The 18,919-nt window shown below is 55.3% G+C and overlaps 1 protein-coding gene across 3 annotated transcripts in view; it reads right to left on the bottom strand.

Moving 5' to 3' along the window:
• OLFM1 (olfactomedin 1) overlaps positions 1-12,800 on the bottom strand; it is a 34,033-nt gene extending 21,233 nt beyond the window's left edge. The window contains exon 1 of one of the 3 annotated variants that reach the window (XM_075111853.1): positions 12,284-12,800. In XM_075111853.1, coding sequence (XP_074967954.1) covers positions 12,284-12,349 — 66 coding nt within the window. In that variant the 5' untranslated portion in view covers positions 12,350-12,800. Of the gene's footprint in view, positions 1-824; positions 1,089-12,283 lie in introns of those variants that run through there. The other 2 variants (XM_075111854.1, XM_075111852.1) reach the window with 2 other exon arrangements.
• Positions 12,801-18,919: the final 6,119 nt, after the last annotated feature.

The following is an 18,919-nucleotide window of genomic DNA, read 5'->3' as shown; positions in this document are numbered from 1 at the left end:
CATCTTGAAACAGCAGAGCTGTAATACGTTAGCTCTTTCAGAAGGCACAAGCGTGCAGCCTGGAGGCGAACGGTGCCCATTTTTCCCCTGCTAAGGGGAGACAGACAGAAGGATTTTTCTCAACCATTGCCGAAGCGGCAAGACCAGGCACCGTACCAGCCCTCCAGCGAAACGGGGACAGGAAACATACGGCACGACCACAATATACCGCAACTTCTCCAGTGCCTTTTCCATCCCAGTAACAACTGATTAAAGGCAGGGGAGCGAATGGCATCTTGCGGGACTCTCCCACGCTGCTTCACCCAGCGACAGCAAAGCGGAGACCAGGGAAACTTTGCAACCCTTTGGTTGAAGGCATGGGGGGGGGACACGGACCATTCGGTCACCCCCAGCCCAGGGCTAAACCCGACAGCAGGAGGAGGAGGAATGGAAAGGCGCTCCCCGCACCGCCGTCCCGGTCCCCCGTCTCCCGCCAGCCCCCCCCCGCCTCGGCCCCGCACCGACCCCGCTCCTGCACGGCCCCGGGGGGCACTTTGCAAGCGATGCCCCCCCACCTCAAAAAACCACCTCGAGGGGCGGCGGCCTTGCTTCTCCCCGGGGAGGGGCTGCTCTCTGCAGCCGGGGGGGGGCTCCCGCAGGGCCTGCCGGCGGGAGGGGGGGAGGCAGGGAGGGAGCCAGACGGGTCCCGGGGGTACGGATTGGGAAGGGGGCGGGGGTGACCAGGCAAGGAGGGATTTAGGCAGCCCGGGGTGAGGCGGGACGGGGCGGCTGCACGGGAGGCAGGGATGCTCCGGGCAGCCGGCCGCCCCCCACCCCGCACTTACTCCCGTGCTGCGGTCCAAGGTGCCGCCCGTGGCCGCCGTGAGTTTGGTGGTGTTGAGCCCCACGAGGGAGGGCAGCGTCTGCGACATCCAGTTGGTGATCATGGCCATGGTGCTGAGGACGACTCCAATCTTGAGTAAAGGCACAGACATGTCTGCGGGGGGGGGCGCCAGGCACCCTTCATTCTGCACCGGCGCCGGGCTCCATGCCGCTGGGGACGGGCTGCGCCAGCCGCCCGGCCGCCGCCGCCGCTCGCCGCCGGCCCATCATCCGCCGCCGCCCCGCCGCGGCCCTGCCCGGCGCTGGCGATGGTGCTGCCGGTGACCGGAGCTGGAGCCGGAGCCGGTACCGGAGCCGGAGCGGGGCTGCCTCCCTGCGCCCGCCGGAGCGGAGCGGCTGCAGGAGGCGGGACGGGGACGGGACCGGGGCGGGAGGGAGGGGAGGGGCGGGGGGGCGGCAGCGCCCAGCCAAGCCGGAGCGACTGCGGAGGGCGGGGGGGAGGCAGGGGGGAGAGAGGGAGAAGGAGGGGAGAAGGGATTTGGGGAGGGGAGAAGGGAAGGGGGGGCGGAGGGGAGGAGAGATTCGGGGGAGGGAAAGAAAATTTTTTTTTGGGGGGTGGGGAGGGTTTGGGGAAGGGGGAGTGGAGGGGAGAAAAGATTTGGGGAGGGGGGAAAGAATTGGGGCTCGGGGGAAAGAATTGGGGAGGGGGGAAAAGACTTGGGGAGAAGCGGAAAGGCTTGGGAAGGGAGAGGAAGGTTTGGGGAGAGGGGAAAAGATTTGGGAAAGGGGGAAAAAATGGGGAAGGGAAAAAGATCTGGGGAGAGGGAAAAAATCGGTGATCGTGGGGAGAGATTTGGGGAGAGCGGGAAAGAATTGGGGAGGAGGCGGGGAAGGTTTGGGGAGGGAGGGGAAGGGCGGGGGTGGGGGGGCGGGGGTCCCCCGCTGCGGCGCGGCGGCGCGGTGCCCCCTGGCGGCCGCCGGGCGCGGTGCGGGGCGCTGCGGGGGGTTGCGGGGGGTTGCGGGGGGGGGCGGTGGGCGCACAGCCGCAGCGGGCGCGGCGGAGAAGGGCCGTGCCGGAGGGAGTAAAATGGGAGCTGCTGGTGGCAGCGAGGGCAGTGGGGAGCGGCGGTCCCTGCTGCGGTGCGTGCATCGGGTGCGGGGTCCAGGCGGGGCACCTGGTGCTCCCCAGGCCTGTGGTCTTCCCGGGCTGTGAGCCATCAGAGAGCATCCCCCACATCCCCGCTTGCCTCCCCCCACCACACTCTGCAACCGCAGCTCTCCATCGGCACGAAGGTTCCGATACGCTTTGAGCTAAATCAAACCGCCCCAGCAGCCCTGCTTTTGCCCCGTTCCGGCCCCAGCGCGGCTCTTGCCCCGTTCCCAGCAGGCAGGGCTGCACGGACAGGAGAGCCGGGACAGTGTCCGACACTGCCAGAACATCCCACGCCCGAGTTCGAAATAAATTCTTGGCTTTCTGTAGCTGGTGTGGCTCTGAGGCAAACCCTGCCGAGGAAGCCCGGGGGCTGTAACGCTGCGAACAGCGTGCAGCCCGGCTGCACGGGCCCGGCGAACAGTCCGCAGTGAGATGGAGCTTGTTCACAGCTCCGGTTTCGTGAAGGCATTTGCAGAACTGTCCTGGTGACTTCAGAACCAAAGCCTCTGACCAACCGAGATTTGCAGTTCCTTGCACATCCTTCTCTAAGTGAATGTTTAAACACTCGTGCAAAGCAAATTATGAAATGAATCCTCTGGCCCTCTCCAGAGGAGAGAAGTGACACCCCTCGCTCCTCTGGTATAGCACCAGCCTCAGCGTGTTGGAGCAGCCACCATGGCCCTGCTTTAAGAGACCCTGCACCATCCCACGGCCCCGCCACCCCCAGCCTGGCCAGCCCACGAGAGCCACCACATTCCCACTGGAGTCTGACCACCCCAGCCCCAAACCTGCCACCTCCGGAGCTGCGTGGGATGTGGGGGTCACCGCCCCCTCCCCAGGAGCTGGCTGGGCTACAGCTAAGAGGGTGCTGAGGGGTGCCCCAAGGCCCTGACCCACCAGTACGTCCTTGCCCTACAGCATCCAGGCCGGTGTGTGGAGCAGGTCCCAGCGGGGGGAGCAGGGAGCTGTGCCCTGAAATGCAGTCGCTGCCAAGCTGGCCTGTCCCACCTTAACAGGGCCTTGCTCCTAACTGGGGCCGTGGCCCTTGGCGTGGGATCATCCCAGTGCACCCCAGCACTGCTGGTCTGGGCAAAGGGAGTGGGGACCAGCGACAGCCAAGTGGAGCTCTTTCTGCAGAGAGCACTGGGGAGTTTCTGTAAAGCACTGAAATGAAAGCACACTTTGCAAGTCCACCAGGTGGAGGAAAAGAGATGAGTTAGAGTACGAGCACTGACGCCAGGCTGGATCCTGGTCTCCAGCAACTCGGCAGCAGAATCAGATGCTGGCGGCTGGGAGGCAGCAGCTAGTGCGTGTCACAGGCTGCAGCAGCTGAAATGCCATTCCCTTCCCTCGCTTCCCAGCACCCTCAGACCATGTCACCCCTGCCCTTTCCCCCTGCTCAGGCCAGACGAGCTCTGAGCCAGGTAAGTCAGCTGCCTGACAGGTCAACCGGGTGCTGAAATCGATAAGAAAACACTCCTGCCCTCTCAATCTCTGTTCTGCTTAGGGGTCCCAAAGTAGCTACATTACTTCCATGCCATGAAATCGGCTTCACCCAGCCCAGGCATCCTTTCCATGGCAAAAGTGCCGTCAGGTCGTGCAGCGTTGTACCTGAGGAGGTCAGCACCAAGGAGGTGTTTCAGGCTGTGGTTGCAGGAGCAGGTTCATTAGGCAAAAGCCTCAATGGCGTCCATCTTTTAGAATAAATCACAGCTCCCCACTCTGTTCCAGTTCAGCCTGTTCTGCTCTGGCAGGTGCTTATGCTGTGGTCAGCACTGTAGCAGCTGAGACCCTGGTTGCTTATCTGATTTCATACCATTTAAAACACTTGAGTGCTACATTTAAATCATCTTAATGTTCATTTTGAAACTGAGTTTATAAGTAAAGTTGATCCCTTGTATTTGTCTGCCCCAAACACATACAAAGGGAATTAGACCTACAGATATTTTATTATTTAAAGTGCTATTCAGTGGGATAACAAGAGCTCCATTGCCTGGCTCTGGATTCCACCTGGACTAAAGAAAGACTTGTTTCCTACCAGTGCACGCAGGTGTTTTCATTCGTATGCCCTTCAAGTGCTCTGCAATGATTAAAGCTTCTGCAAACGGGGACGGTGAGGCACAGAGCGAGGAGCAGCAGCCACAAGTCCCTGCGAAGGCGGGGGCCCGTTACCAGGCGTCTTCTCCCAGCAGCTGGCACAGAGGGCTTGTGCAGGCTGTGCTCCGGCAGCAGCGGCCAGCAGAGCTGCTCCGCTTCCCCGGAGCAAAACCCTTCATGTCAGCCGAAAGAGGGGATGTGTGTGTATTAACGGGGGAAATAGAAATATAAACGGGGGAAGAGAAATCCAGATGCTTTTCTTTCTTTCTCTTGCTTCCAGTGTTTATGAAATAGCCAAAAGCAGTGGGTTTTGGGGCAGTCAGCCAGTCTTTGCTGGTACGATAAAGGGAGTTAAGGTAGGGACATCAAGACATTGGCCGTTCTTCCACATATTTTCAGAAAGTTCAGTGACTTAATGCATTAATGACCTACACCGGGAGCAGGATGGCCCAGAGCCCATAGGGTATAACCTGTGCTGGCAGAGCACCACGGCCCTTCCCCAACACCATCAGGCTGCCCATGGCACGGCCACGCAAGCTGAGCCCACAGCAGCTGGTCCAAAGCAGAGACCTGATAAAAAAAAGAGGCTTCCAGAAATGCCATGGTTTCCCTTTCTTAGGAGTGAAGGATTATTCAGAGGGAAGAGGTGGTGGTCGCTGCTGTGCAATGAGATGCCGCCAGTCATCTCGTGCTGTGCTAGGTCGTGGGCATCAAGCGGGAAAATGACCTCTCTCATCTCAGCGCCTGAAGTAGGTGATGAGCAAACATGGGAAAATCTTCCCTACCCTAATGATTTCCCTGCTTTTAGAAGCCCAGCATGGCAGCAAAATGAAACACCGCAAAAAACCAGCGGGGACATGAACTTGGTGTGGGAAACCTGACGTTGCCTTTGCTCGTGCTAGCGCAAACCAGAAGAAATGCTAGTGAACTCGAGGAGGAGGAGACGCAGACGACTCTTGTTGACCTGACAGCATTCGCTGAGGGGCCTTCCCGGAGCAAAGCAGGATCTGCCCTTAAAAGAGCAACTTTCCACTGTAACATCTGCAGAAATCTGTTCAGCACCAGTTTTGCTGAACTGGTTGAGTTTCTCGTGATCGCTTTGGGTTTTTCTGCAGAGGGCATTGCCGTGGAAAAAAAAACCCTCATGATGTCACCGAGTTTTCTTGTCCTGATGCGCTTGCTACACCCACCCTCCCCACAAAAGCAGGCGGTGCAGCGCTGCCCTCTTGGTGCCTCTCCTGCTGTAAGCAGAGAGTAAACGGCAGGAAAAGATGACCAGTTAGGGAACAAAAGATCCTATTTGCATTCGTATATTCTGAGCAGAGAAAGAGGAGGAATGATAGACAAAAGCAAAGAACTGGGTCTTCCAAAATAGCTACTTAGTGGAAAATTCCACTGCTGGGAAAGTGGGAATGCAAACCGTGACTGCCTGCCTAAAGGAGCCCTACAAAGGGTCAAGGTCTGCAAAAAGGCCAATGCATGTGTGTGCATGTGTGTGCAGGACACGGTGGTCATTGTCTCCCTCTCCTGGCTGGTTCAGAGAAGAGGTGCTGAAGTTTCTGTTGCTCCCAAGCTCATGTGGAGATGGTGTCTGCAGACCACAGTCAGAGATCTCCTATTTAATGCATGGTGAGAGGATGGGATCTGCTTTAAAATACATACACCCATATTTTAACAGCCTCAGATCTTGCTGGTGCTCCAAGCTGGCTCAGTAAACGCGGGAGGCATCTCAGCTAACCCCTGACATCTCCAGCGAGGAGGGTATGTCCAGCTGAGCTGGTTGCTCAATAGAGGGCAGTGCCCAGGGCACCTTCTCAGGGCTGGCAGCTCAGGAGTGCAGGGCTCAGTAATTTGGCAGGGCACCCAGGCCTGCGCTGGGATTGCTCTGTGGTGTGTGGGACAGCCCATGCTCCAGCTCTTTGTGACTCCTCTCTGCACTGGAGACCCACGAGACGTGCCAAGGGCTGCAGGAAAGCTCTTGTCCTTTCTGGAAGGATCTTCCTGTGTAAATTCAGGATCCTCCTTAGATATTTGGACTAAGTGACTTTTCTCCAAAGCTCCCTCCTGTAGTTGATGGAGGGGCTCTGAATCACCCTCTTGGAGGACTCTCTGCTTCCACTGACTCCTGGCATCCCTCCTGGAGCCCTGACTGATGCCGGGCTGCCAGGGTCCCTATTGCTCCCCCACTGCCAGGTGCCGCTGTGCTGGCAAAGGAGCGCGGACTGCACGGAGCCGGGCAAGCTGCACGGTGGAAAAGACCACCTCCATCACACCTGGATGGGAGAGCACCCCGAGAACCAGTGTGAGGTGCTGCACTCCCTGGCACTGTACAGCACGCCTGGCAGCGGAAGGCTGTGGGGATGCTGAGCAGCTCTGCGTGGGGGTCCCTGCAGTGGGGTTTAAGGCTGAGGGTGAGGAGCTGCCAGTAGAGCCCAGCAGGCTCAGGCCAGGGCTCCAAGCCCACCCCAGCACTGTACTGGGCCATCACTGTGCCTCTCTGCTTTCTGCCTGGCACCACGGGACTACAGGGGACTCTGCTCCTGAGTCAATGACAAAGTTTCTCATCCCTCTCTCAACTCAGTAAACCTTCACCCTCTTCCTCGCACTCCCCGTTGCCTGAGCTTGTGACAGGAGGTATCCGAAATCCCTCCGCACCAGCCCGTGGGCAGCGGGAGGGCCGTGGATGGTGCCAGGCAGAAGAGGCTCCCTCACCTACCCTGCGAGGCAGCACGGGCAAGTTCATCCTTGCTAAGGAACATACACTTTGTACCCCATCACGTTTGGAGTGTGGGACAATCTTCTGTTGCTTTTGCCATGGGGTATCTGTCCCTCGGCATGTCACAACTGCCACAGCAATAAAAGGTACCAGATTTCCCTGATTTTTTGGGTCCAACTTCCAAACGTCCTTGCTTTTCTACCTGTTTTTTTTGCTACTATCTGTGCTACCATCACACACAAGCCTCAGTCCTGGAGCTGGACCCCATCGTCTCGACACCGTACCAATGCAGAGCAAACTCTTCCCCTCCTGTCACAGGAGGGTATGGATGGACAGACGAGGAGAGCGAAAGAAGGAAAGAAAATGGCAATTAAAGACCCTGAAGTACTTTGGAAACAGCGACCACGGTGCTGCAGATCACTGCCAGTTCCTGGTGGGACTTCGTGTGAAACTGCCTATGCCTGGTGCTGAGCTCGGCTCCAGGCATGGCCACGTTTCAGGATCAGGCAGCCCAACGTGCTCTGGAAAATTAACTGCCGGCTACGGACCCTGGGTCTGCTCCTTCTGCACACAAAACGCTCTGCAACCTTTCCTTTTGTTATCTGCACGGTGAGTAAAAACCCTCTGCAGCAGAAAGAACATGCTTATGTTACACTGGAACAAAATAATCCCCTTTTCAGGTCTTCATTTCACTAAATCTGTGTTTAGCTAAAGCTGCTCTTGACATTAAACTCATGCTCCAACAGCGAGTGCCAATACATGTCAGAGCCTCCGGGCTAGAACAGAGCCCATTAAAGTCGGCACAGATTTCACGGGCACGTCAGTGGGTTCCTGTTGCTCGGATGTTTTGGTTAGGAGGGATGATGATTTTTTGGGGGGGGGGCATATTTCCCTGGGTCAGTCACACGCCTCCAGTCAGAAAGCGCCTTTACACTGAAAACTTGTTCTGCACGTTGCTTGCTAGAAAACACAGCATTGCTCCAGGGTCGCTCGCTGCTGCGCCCTCCTGGACCAAGGGCGGACTCTTGCTGTTGCTCGGCTGTTATCTTTCCAGGAGATCTTTTGCATTTTGGCTGGGTTTGAATGCTGCCTCCCAGCTGGGGTGGGATGAGAGTCTGGGAGCCAGGACCTGGGTCCTGAATGGGGAGAAAGCTTCCAAAACCGAAAGCCAGGACAAAGCTGGCCCAGGGGCTGGGAGCAGGGCCCAGCTCCGGGAGGGAATGGCTATAGTCTACAAAAGAAGGAAAATCAGGATTTTGAGGCAAGTAGGGTTTGCTGGTGCTAAGACACGTCTCAGGCCCTGTGCCTCAGTTTCCCCAAGTGCATCTTCCTCTTTCTGGGGGACTGCTTGACTGACTGAACCTCTCGGGTATCCCCCGTGCCCACCCAGGTCTCCCAAAGAGCCCGGCCAAGGCACCCACAGGCAACAAACCTCAGAGAGACACTCCTTGTGTGTCCCTGTCCCTGCCTTGTTCCCTTTTGTTCGTAGCTTTGTCACAGAGGGCAAAGCCAACACTTATCACTCATAACTCGAGAATTAGCTTCTTCCACTGCCAATGCAGTCTACACCCTTCATCTATCTAATTCACTCAGATAGTAATTAGTTTTGTATTACTTTAAGCAGTGATGCTAATACTGATCACAAGGACCGATAACTTGAATAATAAATGCGACCAGGGTTGAAAATTACCTTTCTTTTTTATTTGTTAAAGCTGAAGTTAGTGAAATGAGACACAAATTGGTTTATGAGATGAGGCAGCTGCCTCCTGTTACAGGCTGCAGATTTGCAGCTTAATCCTACTAGTTTCCATGCGTCTCCCTGACTAGGGGGGGAAGAGCCCAGCCACCAAACTGGGCACTGGGAAGTCCCCCATGGGTGGAGGGGAGCCAGCACGGGTGGGCTGGGTGCTGCTGGGGCAGAGGGGCACGGGCAGCTCTGGGGGGGGCAGTGTGTGTCCCTGGCAGCTCTCCCCTTTCCCCTGAAAATAGCCCCAAGAGGGACCTGATGTGCTTTTAGGTAAATCAATGGCAAAATTGTTTGTTTGGTTGTTTGTTTTCTTGCAGAAGCCCTAAATGTTTAATAACTGCCTGCTCCAGGAAGGTATTTTTTCCTGCGTGGTTTCACTGATTACCGGGTAAGCGGATGTCAGCGCGCCGGCTGCCCGGCTCTGCGCCTGCGAAACTTTGAGGAATGCAAAGAGGTTTTCACTGGTAATATCCCAGCAGCTCGCCAGCAAGCATGAGGCATGACAAAGGGATGGGTTGGACAGACAGACAGACGAGCAGATGGCATCCTGAACCCCCTCTGCCTGGATTTGCTACAGCAGCCCAAATCCTTTGCCCTTTTGGCAGCTCTATCTTTCCGCACATGACAAGCGGATCCTTAGAGAGCGTAAGCTGGCTCTGCTCCTCCATGGCCACCAGGACAGCCGCCCTGGGTCTCACTGAGAAGACGACAAGTAAAGAAAGCCCCACGGCTTTGCCCGGGAAGCCCTCTGCCCACAGCTGCATGCATAGCCAGAGTGAGGGTGCTGCACCCCAGGGCGCCCAGAGCAGCAGCTCTGCCCCCGCCACCCAGCACCCGCACCCGGCCATCGCACCCTGAAGCCAGCCTGTTCGACTTAGACGAAATAGTTGCCATTTCATGTTTTGATTGCTGACCTCTGGAGAGTCAAGGCAAGGCGCAAAACAAATTAGGAGACCTTTGACAGCTAAAAGAAATCCCAGAGCCTCATCCAGGTCTGGCTCTGGGGCCAGAGCTCCTGCTGCCCCCCCCCGGGGGCACGTGGGGGACGGAGGGGCAGGCACGGACTTCTGCAAAGGACTGGGGTGTCAGGGAGCATGTAGGGGCAGCTCTCTCCTTGTTTCACACAGGTATGACTACCATCCACCTTCGGCAGATCTTAAAGCCCCTAGCAAACCTGGGTGTGCAGCCCGCAGCCTGTGCATCACCCGCGTGCTCCCAGCCAGGCGCGGGTACCCTTCCTCCCACCCCAGGGGGGACCATCAGAGGATGCTGCAGTACCAACACCTCCACGAGAAGAGCTTTCCCAGCACCCAGCTGGAAGGACAGCCATGTGCTCACCCCCTCCAGCCCCATTTTACCGCCGGCCCTCTCCCCATTTCTTCTTTTCTTGTGCGCTGGCCTGCCAGTGTCACTGCAGGGAGGGAGAGGAGGGGACGGCAGTAGCTTCTGCATCATCAGGGAAAGCTGCCTAAATCAGCAACCTTTCTCCCCTGAGCCTCAATCCTTCCTCCCCCAGCATGGGATCTCTGTAGGGGATGGGAGAGACTCCGCACATGTGATGGGGATGTAAATCCAGCACTGAATTAAACGTGGAAGACACTGAGCTGGGCGGTGCCTGGGCTGAAAGGCATATTTGGGGATTGCATCTAGCAGCTGTGCTACAGAAATGAGATGCTAAAACTCTGAAAGGGCTCTGCAGTGCCAAGCGAGTCAGCAGGCACGCTGGCGGGAGAGCTCTGCATGGCCGGTGCGCGGGGCCTGGCAGGACTCGGCTACCTGCAGGCAGCAAAGCCCAGGTAGACACTGCAAACCACAAACCAGCCCCAGGAAAGGCAGCTCAGCAAAACCAGGGCTTTAGCAGGGGCTTCCAACCTCCCGCCAGTGGGCAGAGGTGGGCTGGGAGGTAACTCTGCCCAAGTCAGCCAGCACCGCTCAGCCCCACAGTTCAGAGCAGGTTTGATCCCCCATCCCCACCTTGATTTAAAGTTAGGTGAAAAGTTGGAGTATTGCATTCGCCAAAAAAAACCAAAAAGAAAACAAGAAAAGGGAAAAGTAGCCAAGCACAGCGGCATCCTTGGCACAAAGAGGTGATAACTCGGTGTCCTTGAGAAAACCCACCTATGCAGAGCGATGGGGGCTGACAAGGCCGAGAAGGGGTGGTGACAGCCCCGGGGAGGGGGGTACCACCCAGGTCCCCAGGCCGTAGCGCACTCCCCGGGGCTGGGCAGGAGGGGAGGCTGGAGGGGCAGCGGGGCAAGCGGCAGCCCCAGCACCCTGCTTCACCACGATGCTGCCATGGCCCCGGGCTGGCCGTGCCCTTGGCCAGGCTGGGTGCATGGCAAGGAGCCCCTTTTTGCTGATTCTCAAGCAATGCTGGCGGTCGCTGGCTGCTTTGTCCAGCGCGGCGCATGCGCACTCCCCGAGCATCCTCACACACAATGGGCTTCTCCTGGGCACTCACTTGCAGCTCTGGTTCCTTCCCACCCCTCCCCATCCACACAGCTCTTGGATTTCTTTGCTTCGCCCCCCTGCCCGCCAAATTACTACCTTTTCATCCCTTCTCTGGAGAGCTCCATGCAATTAAGGCAGCTCTTAATTTAGCCATTTCTTCCTGGGGGCAGCAGAAATACTCTGAGGGTGCAAAGCCAAAAGGCTTCAGCTACTGAAACTTCAGCAATAGAGCAGTGACAGGAGAGAGCATTGTCAGCAGGAGAAAGGGAAAAAGTAATCTACATAAAGCATCCAGGATGAGAGCCCAGCTGCTAATTGCTCCTACACTAAGAAGCCTCCATTCCCCTCCTATTTATAGCTTCTTTTTCTTTCTTTTTTGCTTCCAGGCAGCATCACAATTAACCCCGCAATCTAGAGCATCCTCTTGCAATTACTTTTCTTCCTTTCCCCAGTGACTGGGGAAAAAAAAGGAAAAAAAAAAACCACAAGAAACCCCAAAGACAACCTTCCCTGCCTGCCTCTCCCCAGTTATCTTAAAGAAGTCCAATGGAGTTTTATTTCCACTTGCAGGAGATGGCTTTCGTGTGCCTCCTTTCCTCCCCCCAGCCCCACTACTCACTCAGTCCAGGGGCCGGGACAGTAAGGGCAAGCATTAAAATACAGTAAAAAAAAAAAAGGCGGAGGGGGAGAGGTAGATAAATAAGATGCTCTTCTCTCCCACAAGCCTGTCACAGATGGAAACATCAAGGGATATTTAAATGTCACTTAAAATCAGCAAAGCTACCCCCACATGAGTAGCTGGGGGGGGTGACAAGGAGGGACCGCCACCTCGCACTCACGTCGGGTCCCTGCGGGGACCTGGGACAGGCAGCCCCGAACTTCGCAGAGCCCGAGCCCGGTGGTGGGGGTCCCGCTGACCCCCGTTCCCCCCCTCTGACCAGCCCACCCCCCAGCCCCACACGGCAACTTTCCCCGCAAGTGGGGCAGGCAGGTGGGGCCCCCCACGGGGTGGGGGGGTGACACGCCAGGGCAGCCCCCTTCTTTCCCCGGCTCCGGGGTCCGGTCTCCTGAGCCCCCCAACCTGCTCCCCCCCCCTTCCCCAGCCCGGCGGGGGGGTGTCCACCTGCACGGCGGGCTGAGCAAAAGCGGGGTGCCCGGGGAGGGGGTGTTGGTGGGGGGGGCAGCTTCCTACTCCAGTTTTCTTTTGTGCTCTCGAGGTTTAGTAGAAAATGGCGTTGGGGAGAAAGGGAGAGAAGGGGAGGGGGGGGGGGCCGGGAGAAGCAAGAGAGAAACCTACTTGAGTGAGTTCTGTGCCCATCAGGATGAGAAAGCAGAGGGTCAGGAGCTTGCTTGCCGGTTGCATGTCTCGCACCCAGTTCTAGGCACCTTGCATACAGATCACCTCCCGGGCGAGCCTCCCTGTGCCGATCACCGAGCGCCTCGCTGCCTCCTCGGTCCTTTAGTGTTAGTATTATTTTAATTAAAAAAAAAAAGGAGGAAAAAAAAAAAAGACAACAAAATGCAATTAAAAAAAAAAAATCAGAATGGTTCTCCGGGCGGCTCTCAGCACCCCCAGGAAGCAATGCAAGAAATCTGCTTAGCAGAGCCTTCACTTTGCATATTTATTGGGATCCCAGTTTCTCTCCTCTGCTCTCGGTGCTGGCTCTCTGGCAATTTTTTTTTTTTTTTTTTTTTTTAATGGCTCCCTTGATCGAAAGACATTTGCGAGGAGAAATTCAACGGAGCACGAAATGATTATCTCTGCTATTGCCAAAAGTTTGCCTTGAAAAGGGGGGGGGGGGTGATGGGGAGAGGACAGGGATTAAAAAAAAAAAAAAAAGGAGGAATCGGTAGGGCTGGCTATAGCAGGGGATGGCTGTGGAACAGGATGTGACATCAACTAAGGCGGGGGAAATTTAACTAAACACGGCAAAGGGAGAAGGGGAAAAGCAGCCCCGGGAGCGGCGGTGCGGGGGGGAGATGCTGCGGCGGCACGGCGGGGAGCAGGGCTGGGGGCTTGGGGGGGGTTAACCCCCTCCCGCCTGCCACCCGCCAGCTCAAGGAGCTGCTCAGCTGCCTCCGCTTTCCAGGGGTGCCTGGGGGGTGCAGGGGGATCTCATCCCTCCCCCGAGCACCAGCCCTCAGGCAAAGATTCCCCCCCAGCCCAAGCCCTCCAGGAGGGCTCGGAGCAACATCCACTGTAGGGCTTGAATCCAAATTGATTTAAAGCAGTAGGAGGAAGGTGACAATCCTCTTGCTCTGCAGGGCATCCTGCTTTGCATCTGCTCCCAGCACCCTGCCAGGGTCCCGCTGGTGCACCAGGGGCTTGGCTGGGGGGGGCTGCAGGCAGTGCCCACCCCACGCTGCTCTGCCCTTCCCCTGCCCAAGGTCCATGTTACTCCTCATTTCTCTCACACACACACACCTTGAATGCTTTCCAAACCACGGTCTTCCCAGGACCTCATAAATATTATTAAGTCTCTTAGTATCTGGCAATGCAGGTGAAGGGCATCATCCCCCTTTTCCAGAGGTGAGAAGCATAATGCAGCTCTTCTTCTCCTAATAATTGTTGAATGTTTGGATAGAAATCACTTACCACAGGCCTGCAATTATCAGAGGCCCCACGAGAGGATTTTCCCCCTTGATTACTCATTGCAAAGGGTTTCTTCTGGAGTCCTCTGGTACTGGTTATTACTGGAGCAGGAGATGGGCTTTCTGTGGCGATGAGCTGACACGGGGCCTTTTCCAAGTCCCGGGATCACAGAGCACAGCATTCGGCAGAAACCAGGACGTTTCCAGCGTGCTGACCCCAGGCTGGGGCTCGATGGGGACAAACACCTGAGAATAAACTTGAAAAAGGCTTCTGTGTGTTGCCGTCAGCAAACATCCACGGGAAGGTTGCCCTGGGCCTCCTAAGAGGGGGCTTCAGCAGTACCCTGCAGCTTCAGGCAGCTCTTCTCTGGGAAGGTAATCAACGCAGGAGTTTAAAGCGAGCTTAGAAAAAGGCAGTCCAGAGAGCAGCTGTGGGAAAGCTGGCATGTCTGACTCTCCCACACACACCTATCTTTAATATACTTCCCTGAGCACCTCCCTTTAAGGTCAATGCTTTATAGCCCATAAAAGCTGAGGACCTTTAAAAAGCATTAAGCTCTCCTTGACTTTATCAAAAGCAGTGCAATAAGGCCAAAAGCATCAGTGGTACAACAGGGTTTGAACACATCCTCCCTGGCTTTCTTTTTTTCTTACCAGGGGCATCACCTTCCCCCTGGCAGGGATGGCAGCAGGGCGCCCTGCCTGTGAATCGGTTCTCACCAAAACTCAAGGGAGGGAAGGACGACTCGAGTTACACGTGGCTGTATTTCTCTGCTGGGTGCACTGTTGAAAGTGCCTTCAAAAACCAGCCGAGCAGCTGCCTATTAACCCTGTGACACAAGGCAGCACGTTGTTAGTGCAGCTCAGGAGGCACCATGTGAGGTCCCAGGTGCAGCTGGAGCTCGCAGGGCTTAAGATAGATTTGAGAGGAGCAGAAGACAAGCAATGAGAGTTTCTTCCACACACAACTTTTAAATGATAAGATCAACTTCACCTTAAGCTGCTGGGACCACCAAGGGTGACTTCAGTTTGGGTGTCTTAGACCTCAGAACTGAAGAACCTCCCCTTGTTTTCCATGGTGGTACCAGATAAGGCTCTGAAATGGCACCTTTTCTAAGTCAGCAACAGCGTGTCCCCAAGGGAAATCTCTTTTTTCCCCTTCCTTTGCTTTTATACACATCTAGCTTCATTGACCTTCATGGTGAGAGTCACAGCTTGCACCTGTGTAAACAAAAAAAGCATCAGCTCTGAAATTTGTTTAAATTTCTTCTTCATTTGAAGTCTTTCTTAATTAATATGAAGAACCTTGTTATTGATCTTGAGCTCCAGGCTCCAGTGTGAGGCCCTGTACGGTCCTTCCTCCAGGAAAGAGCCCTGTCCCATGGAGCTCCGCTCCCAGGATGTAAATCACAGAAACCAAGAGAAATAAAAGGAAAAATTTCCCAGTGTGACACTGCAGAGGAACTAGGGAACACAATGCAGACCTTTTGATTCCCACAGTGTCTTACCCAGACATTGAAAAATACCTCCAGAAATTTGGAAAGGGCTTGAGGTCTGGAGAACCCGCCCATGGAGCGCGACTAAAGAGGGTCCAGCTCTCTCACCAGCAAACGGGAGGGCTGAGAGGAGGATGTCGGGGGGGAAGGCTTCTGTATGTGAAGGCTCTTTAATCTGATAAAAGAGTCAAAGCAAGGGTCCGCATTTTGGAGTAGAAGTAGGACCTGTTTTTTTTTCCTCAGGGAAAGATAATCAGACTGTGAAATAACTCAGCTGAAGGCATGGTGCCCTCTCCATCGCTTGACATAGTTAAATCAGAGCCAAGAGCCTTTCCGAAAGATGCATCCTGGCTCATCCAGAAACTACAGACAAGATGTCTTCAACGAATCTCTGCTGTGTGATGCAGGAGAGGAGATCAAAACACTTCTACTTTCTCTTCTTTGTTTATAAGATTGGATTTAGGCCAGCACTCTGCTCTCTAGACCACGCTGCCCTCCGGAGCAGCCCTCTGCTGGGATGCAGGCTTGCCTTCAGTGCAAAAGCACCACGGGCAGGGGATGGCAGGGGATGGCAGGAGATAGATAGCAGGCAGCTCTTTATGCTGGGAACCAGAGGCATCTGCAGAGCCATGACATGGGCAGCTGGGTGCTGCAGTGCATCAGGAGGACAGGCATGCGGTTCCCTCTTTGGGTCTCGACTGAGGATGCTGACACTCCCCTGGTAGCCAGCGAGCTCCTGCCTGACCCTGCCTCCCTCTGGGCTGGGTTTTGGCTGATTTGGTCATTTCACAGAGGACCTTGCAGAGCTCCAGCCATTGCTTTCCCTGCACAGGGCCAGATGGTGGCCCTTAATTCACACGGCCTAGTTCTCTCTGCCCTTTACTAGGACCTAGATTTAAAGAACAAAACTCTATTTTCTCCTCAAAGAGCAGGGTGATGCTCACCCTCTCTGGGAGCTTTCCTGGCTCTGCAGTCTTCTCTTACCTGCCGCCTTTCTGAAAACCTCTTTCTGAGCCAATTGCCTCTTGCTCACTGGGGTCTTGCTCTCTTCCTCCCTGCTGAGATGAAGGCTCTTCCAGGCACAGTAAAAATAGCTTCATGGTGCTTTGTTACCTACAGAAAGGCACGTTTCAGATGCAATTTTTTTTTCAGAAGATCCATTTTCACACTCAGTTGTCCCGCCTTTTGTACAAATTCAGTGAACACACCTTCCCGTCTTTTTTGTGCTCTTTCCTCTGAAATTTTGGTGTCAGGTATACCAGGGTGAAACTTCACTGAAGACACAGAGGTTGAAATGCACCTTAAGCCCAGCCCTGCTCTTTGCTGCTCCCTGCATGGAGCTCTCCTGCAGAAAACCATGGCAAAGTGAATTCCTCCCCAGGAATTAGGTTCCCTTCCTGCCTCCCCCCTCCCCAAGCACCATATGATCATACTGGTACTGCACAACTTCTCTTTGCCGGGATGCCAAGGGGTGCCCCACACCGAGGAGGGGTTTTCCTCGGGCTGCCAGCCTGGTGTGCTGCCGCTGATTCACAGGAGCCAGAGGGGCTGTCGAGAAGAGTTGGGAGGTGAAAATCAGCTCTGGCACCACTGATCCAGAGGACTAAAGAAGGTGAACAGGAGACATCTTCCACTTGCAATCATTTGACCAAAGAAGTAGGAGAATTTCAGGAGCCCCAGGCTGGATATGAAGACACCAACAGCCCTTGTATATAAGCTTATCCCCTGCCTGTGACACCAAGGAGGGATGGAGAGCAACCTGCTCACCCAGGAGCAACCACAAATAATTTGCACAGTCAAAATCCTCACTGGGATGAAACAGGCAACCAGATTCATGGGACAGGATTTGCAGCAGCTCCAAGGGAGACACGGCCATTTTCATTTTCATTCTGTTGATGGCTGGACTTGGACGAGCGACCCAGCAGCACATGCTGCCCTTTGCCCAGCACAGCTCATCCTCTGTGAAAACCCTTCCATTCTCTGGGCAGGAAGGGCTGTGCTACCTGGTGGTAAATACCCAAACTGGGCATTGCCCTTTGTGCTGGTTTTGGCTGGGATAGAGTTATTCTTCTCCGCAGTATCCAGTGTGGGGCTGTGGTTTGGATTTGTGCTGGGAACAGCGCTGATAACCCAGGGGTGGTTTCGCTCCTGCTGAGCAGGGCTTGCACAGAGCCAAGGCCTTTCCTGCCCCTCACCCACCCCAGCAGCGAGGGGCTGGGGGGCACAAGGGGCTGGGGGGGGGACACGGCCGGGACAGTGACCCCAGCTGACCCCAGGGATGTCCCACACCACACGGCGTCATGCTCAGCACACGGAGCTGGGGAGGGAGGAGGAGGAAGGGGGGACGCTCGGGGCGATGGCGTTTGCCTTCCCCAGGCACCATTAGGTGTGATGGAGCCCTGCTTCCCTGGAGATGGCTGAGCACCCCCTGCCGCGGGGAGGGGTGAAGGAATCCCTTGCTTTGCTTTGCCTGGGTGCGCGGCTTTTGCTTTGCCTGTTAAACTGCCTTGATCTCAACCCACGAGTTTTCCCACTTTTACCCTTCCAGTTCTCTCCCCCGTCCCACTGTGAGGGGAGCGAGCGAGCGGCTGCGGGGGGCTGAGCTGCCGGCTGGGGTTAAACCACGACAGTCCAATACCCAAACTGAGCATTGCAGTTGAACTACACTGGACAACAGCTCCACCGAACATGAACACCAAGGTGACTACTTCATGAGCCCATTTAGGGATATACATTTGTAAAACCATCCCATCTCCTCCCCTGTTCATCACTCTTGTACAATCAGTGAGGCCAGAGGGATTTTGTCCCCTCCCAGGGCCGCTGGGTCAGCCGACATTTGGATGGTGGTCCTTCAAGGGCTGCTCAGTATAAAACTGATTTTCCAAATAGACCCAAATGACTGATCCCTTTGTCAGAAAAATGTCAGGGAGAGAGGTGCCAGGCATGAGCATCGCTGTCATGGGGCTTCAGAGTGTGTGGCAGGAGGGCTCGCTGCAAGGACCCCTCTGGGAGCACTCATTCAGCATGCAGCGATGGGTTAGTAGCATCTGATACTTGAGGAGCGGGCATTGTATCCTCAGAGGAAATCATACCTGTGTGATCCTCCTGAACAGCCCATTTCATTCAGACAGACTCAATGATGAACGTAGGACGCTTTCTTCTGGCAGCCGGGATGCCACTGTGGCTGGCTGTGCAATAGTTTTTCCTCTTATCTTCTCTTGCCTCAGGATCCCAGCTACAGATACTGAGGATGAATTTCTCCATTGGTGGTTTTTACTGGCATCAACCCAAAAGAAGGCAAAACCCGGTGCTTCTTGGAAAATCGGCCCACTCTAGAAGATGCTGATATGGACGGTAGGGGTGGAGACACCTGAAGAAACCTGTACTTCCAGCCTGCCCGTGGCCACTTAATGGCCTTCTCCTTCCCTTGCAAAGTGGAAATACTTTTGGAAAATACACCCTTTTTCTTGCAAGTTTATACAGCACGTAGTCCAAGGTGACTCTGGGCCATGACCAGACAGTGCTGTGGTCCAGGCAGTAACTCTAAGTTAACACACTTCCTCCTGTTCCGTTACCAACTTCTGTAGCATCTCTGGCGAGGATGCGGGTTCAGCTCTGCTCCCCGGGAAGGGGAGAAAGGCACCACAAAGCCGTACGTGCTGCTTTAAGGCAGGGCTTCATGTACCTCGGGCAGAGTAGCACCAGAACATGATGCGGCAGTTGCTAAGGTAACAGCACCAACATATTTTTTCATGAATAGCAAAACAAATTTTCATGGAACAGTAAAATCCACATACGTTGCCAGGATATATGGTTCTGTTGCCCCAGGGTGACAAGTATTTACA

Source organism: Phalacrocorax aristotelis, chromosome 17, assembly GCF_949628215.1.
Source record: "Phalacrocorax aristotelis chromosome 17, bGulAri2.1, whole genome shotgun sequence".
In the NCBI taxonomy this organism is placed as follows: Eukaryota; Metazoa; Chordata; class Aves; order Suliformes; family Phalacrocoracidae; genus Phalacrocorax; species Phalacrocorax aristotelis.
The sequence above is the reverse complement of the archived record's forward strand: the minus strand, read 5'-3'. Positions and strand labels throughout refer to the sequence as shown.